Source organism: Babylonia areolata, chromosome 31, assembly GCF_041734735.1.
Source record: "Babylonia areolata isolate BAREFJ2019XMU chromosome 31, ASM4173473v1, whole genome shotgun sequence".
NCBI lineage: Eukaryota > Metazoa > Mollusca > Gastropoda > Neogastropoda > Buccinidae > Babylonia > Babylonia areolata.
Genome location: NC_134906.1, coordinates 31,159,500 through 31,175,996, shown reverse-complemented (window position 1 = coordinate 31,175,996; position 16,497 = coordinate 31,159,500). Strand labels below are relative to the sequence as shown.

At 41.0% G+C, this 16,497-nt stretch overlaps 1 protein-coding gene across 3 annotated transcripts in view; it reads left to right on the top strand.

The window, feature by feature from the left end:
* Positions 1-16,497, top strand: part of LOC143276145 (uncharacterized) — a 215,760-nt gene that overhangs the window by 62,406 nt on the left and 136,857 nt on the right. For all 3 annotated transcript variants that reach the window (XM_076580561.1, XM_076580563.1, XM_076580562.1), the window contains 5 exons: positions 266-526; positions 2,602-2,661; positions 6,065-6,127; positions 10,592-10,666; positions 13,601-13,666. In XM_076580561.1, the coding sequence (XP_076436676.1) occupies positions 266-526; positions 2,602-2,661; positions 6,065-6,127; positions 10,592-10,666; positions 13,601-13,666 (525 nt within the window). The remainder of the gene's footprint in view (positions 1-265; positions 527-2,601; positions 2,662-6,064; positions 6,128-10,591; positions 10,667-13,600; positions 13,667-16,497) is intronic.

Sequence of the window (16,497 nt, the reverse complement as noted above, 5' to 3'; positions counted from 1 at the left end):
AAAATAAAACCAGACAGTGTTGTTGGTTCAAACCCTTTCTGTCCAACACCTGTAAAATAAAACCAGACAGTGTTGTTGGTTCAAACCCTTTCTGCCCAACACCTGTAAAATAAAACCAGGCAGTGTTGTTGGTTCAAACCCTTTCTGTCCAACACCTGTAAAATAAAACCAGACAGTGTTGTTGGTTCAAACCCTTTCTGTCCAACACCTGTAAAATAAAACCAGACAGTGTTGTTGGTTCAAACCCTTTCTGTGCCTGTGGCAGGGTTTGATCCAAGACCTGATCATCACCAGTGACCCGGGGTCAGCCTATGAGATCTGTGAGCGTTACTGCCCGGACTGTGAGGTGGCCATGCGTCATGCCGCTGTCTACTCCGGGTCTGGGGCCTCCAGGCGCTTCAATGTGTCATCATCATCATCATCGTCATCGTCATCATCATCATCATCATCATCATCGTCTTCCAGTTCTTCATCTTCGTCCAGTTCTGCAGGTGGTGGTGGTGGTGGTGGTGGTTCTCTGAGTCGGGTATGTATGTTCACACTTCACTGTATGTATGTATGTGTGTGTGTGAGTGTGTGTTTGTGTGTGGGTGTGTGTGTTTGTGTGAGAGAAAGAGAGATTGTGTGTGTGAGGGAGAGTGTGTGTTTGTGTGTGTATGTGAGTGTGTGTTTGTGAGTGGGAGAGTGTGTATTTGCGTGTGTGTATGTGTGTGTTTGTGAGTGTGGGTATGTCAGTGTGTGTGTGGTGTTTGTGTGGGATTGTGTGCATGTACATATGTGTGTGTGTGTGTGTGTGTGTGTGTGTGTTGGGGAAAGAGAGGGGTGGGGATGGAGGTCAGGGGTGGAAAAGGTTAGGGGGTGAGTGGGGTGGGGGGGTCAGCCTGACAAAGACAGATCATGGTAAGGGACAGCAGGGAGGGATGAACACACCGACTGATAATGTTCATTCATTGGACTTGACTTTACAGGGATGTTAAGTCATTGGACTTGACTTTACAGCAATGTTAAGTCATTGGACTTTACTTCACAGAGATGTTCATTCATTGGACTTGACTTTACAGCGATGTTAAGTCATTGGACTTGACTTCACAGAGATGTTCATTCATTGGACTTGACTTTACAGCGATGTTAAATCATTGGACTTGACTTCACAGAGATGTTCATTCATTGGACTTGATTTACAGCGATGCTCATTCATTGGACTTGACTTCACAGAGATGTTCATTCATTGGACTTGACTTTACAGCGATGTTAAGTCATTGGACTTTACTTCACAGAGATGTTCATTCATTGGACTTGACTTTACAGCGATGTTAAGTCATTGGACTTTACTTCACAGAGATGTTCATTCATTGGACTTGACTTCACAGAGATGTTCATTCATTGGACTTGACTTTACAGCGATGTTAAGTAAATGGACTTTACTTCACAGAGATGTTCATTCATTGGACTTAACTTCACAGTGATGTTAAGTCATTGGACTTTACTTCACAGAGATGTTCATTCATTGGACTTGACTTTACAGCGATGTTAAGTCATTGGACTTTACTTCACAGCGATGTTCATTCATTGGACTTGACTTCACAGCGATGTTAAGTCATTGGACTTTACTTCACAGAGATGTTCATTCATTGGACTTTACTTCACAGCGATGTTAAATCATTGGACTTTACTTCACAGAGATGTTAAGTCATTGAACTTTACTTCACAGTGATGTTAAGTCATTGGACTTGACTTCAGAGCAATGTTAAGTAATTGGACTTTACTTCACAGAGATGTTAAATCATTGGACTTTACTTCACAGAGATGTTAAGTCATTGGACTTTACTTCACAGCGATGTTAAGTCATTGAACTTTACTTCACAGAGATGTTAAGTCATTGGACTTTACTTCACAGCGATGTTAAGTCATGGGACTTGACTTCACAGAGATGTTAAGTCATTGCACTTGACTTCACAGAGATGTTAAGTCATTGGACTTGACTTCACAGGTGTGACTCCACAGAGCAGTGTTACACTGTGTTATATTGTACCTCTATTTTGTGTGACTCCACAGGGCAGTCTTACACTGTGTTATATTGTACCTCTATTTTGTGTGACTCCACAGGGCAGTGTTACACTGTGTTATATTGTACCTCTATTTTGTGTGACTCCACAGGGCAGTGTTACACTGTGTTATATTGTACCTCTATTTTGTGTGACTCCACAGGGCAGTCTTACACTGTGTTATATTGTACCTCTATTTTGTGTGACTCCACAGGGCAGTGTTACACTGTGTTATATTGTACCTCTATTTTGTGTGACTCCACAGGGCAGTGTTACACTGTGTTATATTGTACCTCTATTTTGTGTGACTCCACAGGGCAGTGTTACACTGTGTTATATTGTACCTCTATTTTGTGTGACTCCACAGGGCAGTGTTACACTGTGTTATATTGTACCTCTATTTTGTGTGACTCCACAGAGCAGTGTTACACTGTGTTATATTGTACCTCTATTTTGTGTGACTCCACAGGGCAGTCTTACACTGTGTTACAATCAATGAGTTATGATATATTTAGCACTGTGTTAGATTGTACCACTATTCTGCTGGACTTCACAGGGCAGTGCACATGGAGGAGGCTATGGATCTGCTGTGGTGTCAGATGTCACATACAGATTTGTAAGTATTGGTCTCCACACAACACAGAAAACATACAGGGGTGCTGTTGTGATGTGTTTACATCTATCTTTTCATAAAGGGTTGGTGTGGTCAGTTATGGTAAACACATGAACAATGTACATTATATATATATCTTTTCATAAAGGGTTGGTGTGGTCAGTTGGATAAACACATGAACAATGTACATTATATATATATCTTTTCATAAAGGGTTGGTGTGGTCAGTTATGGTAAACACATGAACAATGTACATTATATATATCTTTTCATAAAGGGTTGGTGTGGTCAGTTGTGGTAAACACATGAACAATGTACATTATATATATCTTTTCATAAAGGGTTGGTGTGGTCAGTTGTGATAAACACATGAACAATGTACATTATATATATCTTTTCATAAAGGGTTGGTGTGGTCAGTTATGGTAAACACATGAACAATGTACATTATATATATCTTTTCATAAAGGGTTGGTGTGGTCAGTTGTGATAAACATGTACAATGCACGTATTTGTATACTTCAGGAGGACAAAGTGAAATAGCACCATGCTCTAAAAACCTGGCAAATGGGTATTTAACTACAGAACCATGCATTGAACTGTATATATCTGTGCATTAAAGCAGTTGAATTGGTTTGAAGTATCAGCCTGGCACACATGAGGTGCCGCCATATTGGGCCTGGCTCTCTAGAAAAAAGACCTGAAGAGGTCATTTGTGACCACATCGGATGTACACAAAGTCAGTTTCAGGATTGCTCAGTTTAGAACAACTGTGAGAAACAACGGCTGTTCTGTGATGCAAAATGAAGGCCCATTACATTCATCATTTTCAAAAACTGCAACTGTCAAATTCTGTTCTCTGCAACATGTGCTTTCTGTGGGCATCATGGAGTTGGCAAACATGCAGTTTCCGTATCAGCACTCACCTTGATCTGTCTGTATGGAGTTGGCAAACATGCAGTTTCCGTATCAGCACTCACCTTGATCTGTCTGTATGGAGTTGGCAAACATGCAGTTTCCATATCAGCACTCACCTTGATCTGTCTGTATGGAGTTGGCAAACATGCAGTTTCCGTATCAGCACTCACCTTGATCTGTCTGTATGGAGTTGGCAAACATGCAGTTTCCGTATCAACACTCACCTTGATCTGTCATCATGGAGTTGGCAAACATGCAGTTTCCGTATCAACACTCACCTTGATCTGTCATTATGGAGTTGGCAAACATGCAGTTTCCATATCAGCACTCACCTTGATCTGTCTGTATGGAGTTGGCAAACATGCAGTTTCCGTATCAACACTCACCTTGATCTGTCATTATGGAGTTGGCAAACATGCAGTTTCCATATCAACACTCACCTTGATCTGTCTGGATGGAGTTGGCAAACATGCAGTTTCCATATCAGCACTCACCTTGATCTGTCTGTATGGAGTTGGCAAACATGCAGTTTCCATATCAACACTCACCTTGATCTGTCTGTATGGAGTTGGCAAACATGCAGTTTCCATATCAGCACTCACAACCTTGATCTGTCTGTATGGAGTTGGCAAACATGCAGTTTCCGTATCAGCACTCACAACCTTGATCTGTCTGTATGGAGTTGGCAAACATGCAGTTTCCATATCAGCACTCACAACCTTGATCTGTCTGTATGGAGTTGGCAAACATGCAGTTTCCGTATCAGCACTCACCTTGATCTGTCTGTATGGAGTTGGCAAACATGCAGTTTCCATATCAACACTCACCTTGATCTGTCTGTATGGAGTTGGCAAACATGCAGTTTCCATATCAACACTCACCTTGATCTGTCTGTATGGAGTTGGCAAACATGCAGTTTCCATATCAACACTCACCTTGATCTGTCTGTATGGAGTTGGCAAACATGCAGTTTCCATATCAACACTCACCTTGATCTGTCTGTATGGAGTTGGCAAACATGCAGTTTCCATATCAGCACTCACCTTGATCTGTATGTGCTGACATTTCAGCAGCTTGTTTTCATTCTTCGTCTGGTTCAAAATTACTTGGAACAAAACCAAAATTCATTCAAGGACAGTCCTTACACTTGTTTTTAAGTCCTTGCACAGTATTTTTAACAAATTTGTTTCACTCTAGTCATCAATTAATCAGCCAAAGTGAAAGTGAGTCCAAACTTGTGTCACAACCTTTTCAAAATGGCAGCTTCCATGACTATTTGAAGCATCAGATTTGAATTTGTTTCCCCTCAAGATACACATGTATTTGCTTTAAAAAGTATCGGACAAGCCAGAAGTACCAAAAGTCTATTTATGTAAGCCATAAAGCCACAGCACTTCATGTCCTCTTTAAGGGGCTGGTGTGGTGAGTTTTGGTAAATAGATGAACTGTGTGCATAATATACATGTATTTACGGAAATGGTTGGTGTGGTCTGTTATGGTAAATAGATGAACTGTGTGCGTTTAACTGTGTGCATAATATACATGTATTTACAGAAATGGTTGGTGTGGTCAGTTAGGGTAAATAGATGGAACTGTGTGCATAATATACATGTATTTACAGAAATGGTTGGTGTGGTCAGTTAGGGTAAATAGATGAACTGTGTGCATAATATACATGTATTTACAGAAATGGTTGGTGTGGTCAGTTATGGTAAATAGATGAACTGTGTGCGTTTAACTGTGTGCATAATATACATGTATTTACAGAAATGGTTGGTGTGGTCAGTTAGGGTAAATAGATGGAACTGTGTGCATAATATACATGTATTTACAGAAATGGTTGGTGTGGTCAGTTAGGGTAAATAGATGAACTGTGTGCATAATATACATGTATTTACAGAAATGGTTGGTGTGGTCAGTTAGGGTAAATAGATGAACTGTGTGCATAATATACATGTATTTACAGAAATGGTTGGTGTGGTCAGTTAGGGTAAATAGATGAACTGTGTGCATAATATACATGTATTTACAGAAATGGTTGGTGTTGTGCATTGTATTAGATAAATGGACTGTATACACAAGGGTTTAGATTTTGTGTTTACATGAAGGGTTGGTGTGATAAGTTGTGGTGAATAGATGACTGATGCACATGATTTTGTGTTTACATGAAGTGTTGGTGTGATGAGTTGTGGTAAATAGATGAATGTGTGTGTGTGTGTGTGTGTGTGTGTGTGTGTGTGTGACAATACTTGTATTTCTGTGACTCTGTGTGTGTGTGTGTGTGTGTGTGTGTGTGTGTGTGTGTGCAGGACAACAGTTGTATTTTAATGACTGATGTGTGTGTGTGACAATGGTTACAGTGTTTTGACTGATGTGTGTGATGATGTTTATAGGTACATGACTGATGTGTGTGATGATGTTTATAGGTACATGACTGATGTGTGTGATGATGTTTATAGGTACATGACTGATGTCTGTTCTACAACAGGGTCCTCCTGGTCCCCCTGGATCACGTGGTATGCCTGGTCCTCGTGGTGGCAAGGGAGAGTCAGTGAGTCAGCGTTATAATGCATTATATTCATGGTTCACTTCTCTTGTGTTGTATTGTACTGCATTGGACTGCACTGTTAGACTGTGCTGGTGTCGGGGGAGAGATGGTCTGTCAGTTCTGTGTGGCACTGGATTTATAGTTCAATCAATCAATCAATCAAAAACACTTTATTAATCCACATGGAAATTAAGTTGTGCAATCACAGGCTCATTGTAAACACTGGCATAAAATCATGCGCAACATAAGAAGAGATTAAAACAAGTCAAATAAGAATTCCCAATAGCTGACGATATACTAACCCCCCCACCCCCCCCACACACATACTCATGTTAAGACAATAGGGTATTGCACAACAATATTAACAAATGAAAACATCCAACAAAAAAAAGGGTATAAGATTACTAAAAATGACATGCGCGCACGCACGCACACACACCCACACACACATACACACACATGCACACACACACACACACACACACACACACACACACACACGTTAAGACCATAAGGTATTGTACAACAATACATAAATAAAAACATCAAGGGAATAAATCGTATATATAAGTAAAATGCACACACACACACACACACACACACGTTAAGACCATAAGGTATTGTACAACAATACATAAATAAAAACATCAAGGGAATAAATCGTATATATAAGTAAAATGCACACACACACACACACACACACACACACACACACACACACACACATACACACACACACACACACACACACACACACACACACTCACACACACACAAACAACGTATACATGCACATAACATATGTCACGCCAATAAGATTAGAACATTAACATTAAGATACATGAAATCCAAGTAAAATAAGAAAATATTTAAAAATCACTTCCGATCGCACACACACACAAATGCTTGCTTGCCCGTGCTCACCCGCTCAGTCCCACATGCACGCATAATGTCTGCTCCCATACACTCGTCTGCTGGTGAAGTTCAGGTGTTGCTGTGGCGAGGGGGCTTGGGGGGTGGGAGGGTTCACTTAGTGTATTGGATGTTTTGATTGTGTGCGCGAATGGCTGTAGGAATAAATGAATTAATGTATCGAGATGTTCTTGCGCGTGGAGCTCTAAACCTACCACTTATGTCTGACCTTCTGCTATTAATGTCATCATGTAGTGGGTGTCTTACGTCGGTCAAAATTGTTATTAGTCTGTCAGTCAGTTTTCTATTGTGCATGTCGCTAAAGGTGTCTTGTCTTATACCCACCACCCCACCCACTTTCCTAATGACTTTTTCCAACCTGTCTTTGTCATGTTTGGTCAGGTTTCCCCCCCAGCACACGGCTCCGTATGTTAAAACACTACAGACAACAGATGTGTAAAACATTTGGAGCATCTGCTTGCATACATTAAAAGATTTCATTTTTCTAAGACAGTAGTTTGCTTCTCTTGTGTTGTATTGTACTGCATTGTAATGCCATGTGTTGTATCTATTTGTTACTTTTAATGTGTTGTATTGTACTGCATTGTAATGCCATGTGTCGTATCTATTTGTTACTTTTAATGTGTTGTATTGTACTGCATTGTAATGCCATGTGTTATATCTATTTGTTACTTTTAATGTGTTGTATTGTACTGCATTGTAATGTCATGTGTTATATCTATTTGTTACTTTTAATGTGTATAATCCAGCAGGAAACACTGCTAGGTCCTGAGGGCTTTCTCTGTAGTGTTGATTGACAGCAGAACAACTGATGGTTCATTGGTGTGTCATGCTGTTGATTGACAGCAGAACAGTTGATGGTTCATTGGTGTGTCATGCTGTTGATTGACAGCAGAACAATTGATGGTTCATTGGTATGTCATCCTGTTGATTGACAGCAGAACAATTGATGGTTCATTGGTGTGTCATGCTGTTGATTGACAGCAGAACAGTTGATGGTTCATTGGTGTGTCATGCTGTTGATTGACAGCAGAACAATTGATGGTTCATTGGTATGTCATCCTGTTGATTGACAGCAGAACAATTGATGGTTCATTGGTATGTCATTCTGTTGATTGACAGCAGAACAATTGATGGTTCATTGGTTTGTCATCCTGTTGATTGACAGCAGAACAATCGATGGTTCATTGGTATGTTATTCTGTTGATTGACAGCAGAACAATTGATGGTTCATTGGTTTGTCATCCTGTTGATTGACAGCAGAACAATTGATAGTTTTGGTTTGTCATCCTGTCGATTGACAGCAGAACAATCAATGGTTCATTGGTATGTTATTCTGTTGATTGACAGCAGAACAATCGATGGTTTTGGTTTGTCAGTCATTGTTGATTGGTTGCTTGCTTTTCCTTAACTTGGGTCATCTGTTGAATCAATTGAATGTTAATGGAAAACCTGACCAATTTCATTTCTTGAAGGCCCCACTGAAAGGGAGAGAATGCTGTGTAGAAGAGGGAGGATAAAGGGAAACAATGCTGTGTGTGAAGAGGACAGATAAAGGGAGACAATGGTGTGTTGAAGACTGAAGACTGGCAGTAAAGGGAACCGTTGCTATGTTGAAGACTGAAGATAAAGGGAAACAATGCTGTGTTGAAGAGGGCAGATAAAGGGAGACAATGCTATGTTGAAGACTGAAGATAAAGGGAAACAATGCTGTGTTGAAGAGGGCAGATAAAGGGAGACAGTGCTGTGTTGAGAGGGCAGATAAAGGGAGACAATGCTGTGTTGAAGAGGGCAGATAAAGGGAGACAGTGCTATGTTGAAGACTGAAGATAAAGGGAGACAATGCTGTGTTGAAGAGGGCAGATAAAGGGAGACAGTGCTATGTTGAAGACTGAAGATAAAGGGAGACAATGCTGTGTTGAGAGGGTAGATAAAGGGAGACAATGCTGTGTTGAAGACTGAAGATAAAGGGAGACAATGCTATGTTGAAGACTGAAGATAAAGGGAAATAATGCTGTGTTGAGAGGGTAGATAAAGGGAGACAATGCTGTGTTGAAGACTGAAGATAAAGGGAGACAATGCTGTGTTGAGAGGGCAGATAAAGGGAGACAGTGCTGTGTTGAAGACTGAAGATAAAGGGAGACAATGCTGTGTTGAAGAGGGCAGATAAAGGGAGACAATGCTGTGTTGAAGACTGAAGATAAAGGGAGACAGTGCTGTGTTGGAGAGGGTAGATAAAGGGAGATAATGCTCTGTTGAAGACTGAAGATAAAGGGAAACAATGCTGTGTTGGAGAGGGCAGATAAAGGGAGACAATGCTGTGTTGAGAGGGTAGATAAAGGGAGACAATGCTGTGTTGAAGACTGAAGATAAAGTGAAACAATGCTGTGTTGAAGAGGGCAGATAAAGACAAAAGACAAAATCTTTATTAACCCTTTCGCTGCCAGGAAAATAAGATTTAAGTGAAATCTATTTGCCAGGGTTTTTTCACAAAAAACGGGTATAAATTTTCAAAAAATTCTGTGCTCTTTGTTATTGGAGAAAGACCCATAAAAGTATATATTTTCTGAAAGGTAAATGAATAAAGAATACAAAACACATGCTGTTTTCCCATTTTATATATTTTTAGTGACATGCTGTTGTTTTGAAATCAGTGTTTTGTTTTTTGTCACATTTTCAACTTGTTCATTACAAACATTAGTCAGGTAATTTGCACAAAAATATCATATTTTCTGGACAAATGGATATCTGCAAACACAAAATCATACTAGAACAACCACAATATATATATATATTTTTTTAAGAGATAGATACACAATACATTGTGACTTCTCCAAGTGATACGATGGATGTGAGGCCACGCCCCCTCAGTCTGCACCCCCCTTCCTCCTCACCCCTCTCACACGGTCACTTGATTCAGTTCTCATCAGACCGCGTTGGCTGCGTGCCAAGAATATCGCTCTGCTGCTAATTCGGTCATCTGTCGTCTGCTAACATCTGTACAGCCGGCATCACTCACTGACAGTCGCATCTTGGCCACTCTCTTGATTACTCCCTTTATTTTCTATCAGATCGTCCTATAAATGTTCATCACTATCTTCTTCGAATTTACGCTTCAATTCCTTCGGAGCATCAGCTAAAGAAAGAAATCTTGGTTGATTTAGTTCGTCACGATCGCATGTCTTGAGCACGGCGTCAGTCCGACATTTTGTTGAGCGAGCGAGGAGAGAAGTCAGGCAAACACTTGGACAGTGACCCAACCAAAACGTTCAAATAAAGGACTGCTTCATGACATAGATGGGGTTTCTAGCTATGAATAGAATCTAGAGAGATTCCCCAGGCTAAAGCTACCGCTATTTTTGCCAATGAAGTGAATGCAAACCAGGGAAAAGTCAGAATATTTCGATGACGAGTTATCTCGTCATGCAGGCAGCGAAGTATACATGCTTGCCATGACGAGTTATCTCGTCATGCAGGCAGCCTAGGGGTTAAGACACGTACACGTACGATAAAGGGAGATAATGCTGTGTGCAGGGACCTGATGGACGTGATGGTATTCCTGGAACCAACGGTCAGCCCGGCCCCCCTGGTCACGTCTTTGTCATTCCTGTACGTGTTGTCGTCATCATCGTCATTGTCATCATTATCATCGTCTTTGTCTTCATCATCACCATCATCATCATAATCATCGTCACATTCTTCATCATCACCATCATCATCATCATCATCATTGTTGTTGTTGTTGTTGTGGGTTTTTCCTGGTCATGCCTTCATTATTGACAGTTTTGACAGCAACGGCGAACACTTCAGAACATGATGACTGATGTTGTGTTGTGTTGTGTCGTGTTGTGTTGTGTTGTGTTGTGTTTTGACAGTGACAGCGAACACTTCTGAACATGATGACTGATGTTGTGTTGTGTTGTGTCATGTTGTGTTGTGTTTTGACAGTGACAGCGAACACTTCTGAACATGATGACTGATGTTGTGTTGTGTTGTGTTGTGTTGTGTTGTGTTGTGTTGTGTTGTGACAGTGAACACTTCAGAACATGATGACTGATGTTGTGTTGTGTTGTGTTGTGACAGCGACAGCAACAGCGAACTCTTCAGAACATGATGACTGATGTCGTGTTGTGTAGTGTCGTGTTGTGTTGTGTAGTGACAGCGACAGCGACAGCGAACACTTCAGAACATGATGACTGATGTCATGTTGTGTTGTGCCGTGTTGTGTTGTGTTGTGACAGTGACAGTGACAGCGAACACTTCAGAACATGATGACTGATGTCGTGTTGTGTTGTGTCGTGTTTTTTTGTGTTGTGTTGTGTTTTGACAGTGAAGGCAAACACTTCAGAACATGACTGATGTTATGTTGTGTTATGTTATGTTGTGTTCTGTTATGTTGTGTCGTGTTTTGACAGTGACAGCAAACCACTTCAGAACATGATGACTGATGTCGTGTTGTGTTGTGTCGTGTTGTGTTGTGTTGTGTTTTGACAATGAAGGCAAACACTTCAGAACATGACTGATGTTATGCTGTGTTGTGTTGTGTTATGTTGTGCTATGTTATGTTGTTTTATGTCGTGTTGTGTTATTGTGTGTTTTGACAGTGACAGTGAACATTTCCGACCATGATGACAGATGTTATGTTATGTTGTGTTGTGTTTTGACAGTGAAGGCAAACAAGATAACTATGCTGAACACTTCAGAACTATGATGACTGATGCTGTGTTGTACTGTTAGGTATTCTATTGTGTTGTGTTGGTTTGTTCTGTTTAGTGTTGTTTAGTATCATGTCTTTGTATTGTGTTGCGTCATTTTATATTGTGTTGTGTTGATTTGTTCTGTTTAGTGTTGTGTAGTATCATGTCTTTGTACTGTGTTGTGTCATTTTGTATTGTGTTGATTTGTTCTGTTTAGTGTTGTGTAGTATCATGTCTTTGTATTGTGTTGATTTCTGTTTTGACAGTGATAGCAAACAGGACAACTTCGCTGAACACTTCAGAACGTGATGACTGATGTTGTGTTGTGGTCAGAACCATGATGACTGATGTGTTGTGGTCAGAACGTGATGACTGATGTTGTGTTGTGGTCAGAACCATGATGACTGATGTTGTGTTGTGGTCAGAACCATGACTGATGTTGTGTTGTGGTCAGAACCATGATGACTGATGTTGTGTTGTGGTCAGAACCATGACTGATGTTGTGTTGTGGTCAGAACATGACTGATGTTGTGTTGTGGTCAGAACCATGACTGATGTGTTGTGGTCAGAACCATGACTGATGTGTTGTGGTCAGAACCATGATGACTGATGTTGTGTTGTGGTCAGAACCATGATGACTGATGTTGTGTTGTGGTCAGAACGTGATGACTGATGTTGTGTTGTGGTCAGAACCATGATGACTGATGTTGTGCTGTGGTCAGAACGTGATGACTGATGTTGTGTTGTGGTCAGAACCATGACTGATGTTGTGTTGTGGTCAGAACGTGATGACTGATGTTGTGTTGTGGTCAGAACGTGATGACTGATGTTGTGTTGTGGTCAGAACCATGACTGATGTTGTGTTGTGGTCAGAACCATGACTGATGTTGTGTTGTGGTCAGAACCATGATGACTGATGTTGTGTTGTGGTCAGAACCATGATGACTGATGTTGTGTTGTGGTCAGAACATGACTGATGTTGTGTTGTGGTCAGAACCATGATGACTGATGTTGTGTTGTGGTCAGAACCATGATGACTGATGTTGTGTTGTGGTCAGAACCATGATGACTGATGTTGTGTTGTGGTCAGAACCATGACTGATGTTGTGCTGTGGTCAGAACCATGATGACTGATGTTGTGTTGTGGTCAGAACGTGATGACTGATGTTGTGTTGTGGTCAGAACCATGATGACTGATGTTGTGTTGTGGTCAGAACCATGATGACTGATGTTGTGTTGTGGTCAGAACCATGATGACTGATGTTGTGTTGTGGTCAGAACCATGATGACTGATGTTGTGTTGTGGTCAGAACCATGATGACTGATGTTGTGTTGTGGTCAGAACCATGATGACTGATGTTGTGCTGTGGTCAGAACCATGATGACTGATGTTGTGTTGTGGTCAGAACCATGATGACTGATGTTGTGTTGTGGTCAGAACCATGATGACTGATGTTGTGTTGTGGTCAGAACCATGACTGATGTTGTGTTGTGGTCAGAACCATGATGACTGATGTTGTGTTGTGGTCAGAACCATGATGACTGATGTTGTGTTGTGGTCAGAACCATGATGACTGATGTTGTGTTGTGGTCAGGACCTGATGACTGATGTTGTGTTGTGGTCAGAACCATGATGACTGATGTTGTGCTGTGGTCAGAACCATGATGACTGATGTTGTGTTGTGGTCAGAACCATGATGACTGATGTTGTGTTGTGGTCAGAACCATGATGACTGATGTTGTGTTGTGGTCAGAACCATGATGACTGATGTTGTGTTGTGGTCAGAACGTGATGACTGATGTTGTGTTGTGGTCAGGACCTGATGACTGATGTGTTGTTTTACAGCTGGCCAGTGACGGCAAACAGAACAACTATGCTGAACACTTCAGAACCATGCTGGATCAACACATGGTCAGTATATGTGTCTATATGTACACATCACACCTACATGGCCATGACACATTACACCTACATGGCCACGACACACATCTTCATGACCATGACACATCACACCTATATAGCCATGACACATCACACCTATATAGCCATGACACATCACACCTATATGACCATGACGCATCACACCTACATGGCCATGACACATCACACCTACATGGCCATGACACATCACACCTATATGGGCATGACACATTACACCTACATGGCCATGACACATCACACCTATATGGCCACGACACATCACACCTATATGGCCATGACACACAAGACCTATATGGCCATGACACATCACACCTATATGGCCATGAGACACAAGAGCTATATGGCCATGACACATCACACCTACATGGCCATGACACATCACACCTATATAGCCAAGACACATCACACCTATATGGCCATGACACACAAGACCTATATGGCCATGACACATCACACCTACATGGCCACGACACATCACACCTATATGGCCATGACGCATCACACCTATATGGCCATGACACAGCACACCTGTATAGCCTTGACACATTACACCTATATGGCCATGATACATCACACCTATATGGCCATGACACATCACACCTGTATGGCCATGACACATCACACCTATATAGCCTTGACACATTACACCTATATGGCCATGATACATCACACCTATATAGCCATGACACATCACACCTGTATGGCCATGACACATCACACCTGTGTGGCCATGACACATTACACCTACATGGCCATGATATCACACCTGTATAGCCATGACACATCACACCTGTATGGCCATGACACATCACACCTACATGGCCATAACACATCACACCTATATGGCCATGACACATTACACCTATATGGCCATGACACATCTTCATGACCATGATACATCACACCTATATGGCCATGACACATCACACCTACAAGGCCATGACACATCACACCTATATAGCCATGACACATCACACCTACAAGGCCATGACACATCACACCAATATAGCCATGACACATCACACCTGTATAGCCATGATACATCACACCTATATGGCCATGACACATCACACCTATATAGCCATGATACATCACACCTATATAGCTATGACACATCACATCTATATGGCCATAACACATCACACCTACATGGCAATGACGCACAACACCTACACACGACCTATATGGCCCTGACACATCACACCTATATGGCCATGACACATCAAACCTGTATGGCCATGACGCATCACACCTACATGGCCATGACACATCACACCTACATGGCCATGACACATCACACCTATATAGCCATGACAAATCACACCTATATGGCCATGACACACATCTTCTTGACCATGACACATCACACCTATATTGCCATGACATCACACCTACATGGCCATGACACATTACACCTGTACGGCCATGACACATTAGAAATATATGGTCATGATACACAAGACCAATATGGCCACAACATGTACACCTACATGACCATAACACATGACACCTATGTGACCATGACCCATCAGTGCACACATTACACCTAGTTTATGTATGTACATTTATATTCCTCCTCCTGCATCTTCTCCTACCTCCTCCTCCTTTCTTCTGCCTTTTCTCCTCTTTTTCTTCTACTCCCCCCTACTTTCTTTCTTCTTTCTTCAGCCTCACCTATATCTTCAATTCATTTATTGATAAAATCCAGTTTCCAAAGCTGTTAAATTTGAGTAAATTGTATCTTGTTATAAATATAGTGATCCATCTGAACCCTCTGACTACATACCAGTGTATATTTTATCTGTTTTATAAAGCCATTAGAGAATCACATGAGACCGCACATTCTTAATCATTTCCATCGTTTTAATCTCTTTCAGACTGATTTGGATTTTGGAAATACCATTCTTGTCGTACAGCTCTGACCAGCCAAATATATGAATGGCTTAGTAATGTATATAAAATCAAAGTCACTGATGTCTCTTATTGTAGACTTTGCCAAAGCGTTTGACATGATTGATCACAGATTCCTTCTGAGAAAGTTAAGAATTAATGGTCTGTCTAACAGCACTTTGGTTCTTATGTCACTTTTATAATCTGACAGAAAACAAATGGTGTTAGTTAATGAATATCAGTCTGCTCTTTTCCTGTTAAATATGGTTACCCCAAAGCTCTGTTCTAGGACCTTATCTATTTTTAATATACAGGAATGATTTATCCTTGTACTTAACTACTTTCTGTGAAATATTTGCAGATAATACAACCCTACATGCCAGTCATTGTAATGCAAAAGATGAATCTCTAGTATTACAAGAGAATATAAATAAGTTAATGATGGGGTCAGAACTAAACCATATGTGTCTTTATCCACAGTAAACCGAATACATGATGATCACCACTCAATAGAAGCGTCAAAGCATTTCCGATGACTTTGTTCCTCTTTACATGAATATTGTAGCTATGAAAGAAGTTGGCAGTCATTATCTGTGTTGTTTTACAGCTGGCAATGAGGTGTAGTTGGCAGTCATTATCTGTGTTGTTTTACAGCTGGCAATGAGGGGTCGTAATGAAAGAAGTTGGCAGTCATTATCTGTGTTGTTTTACAGCTGGCAATGAGGTGCAGTTGGCAGTCATTATCTGTGTTGTTTTACAGCTGGTGATGAGGGGTAATAATGAAAGAAGTTGGCAGTCATTATCTGTGTTGTTTTACAGCTGGCAATGAGGTGTAGTTGGCAGTCATTATCTGTGTTGTTTTACAGCTGGCAATGAGGTGTAGTGATGAAAGAAGTTGGCAGTCATTATCT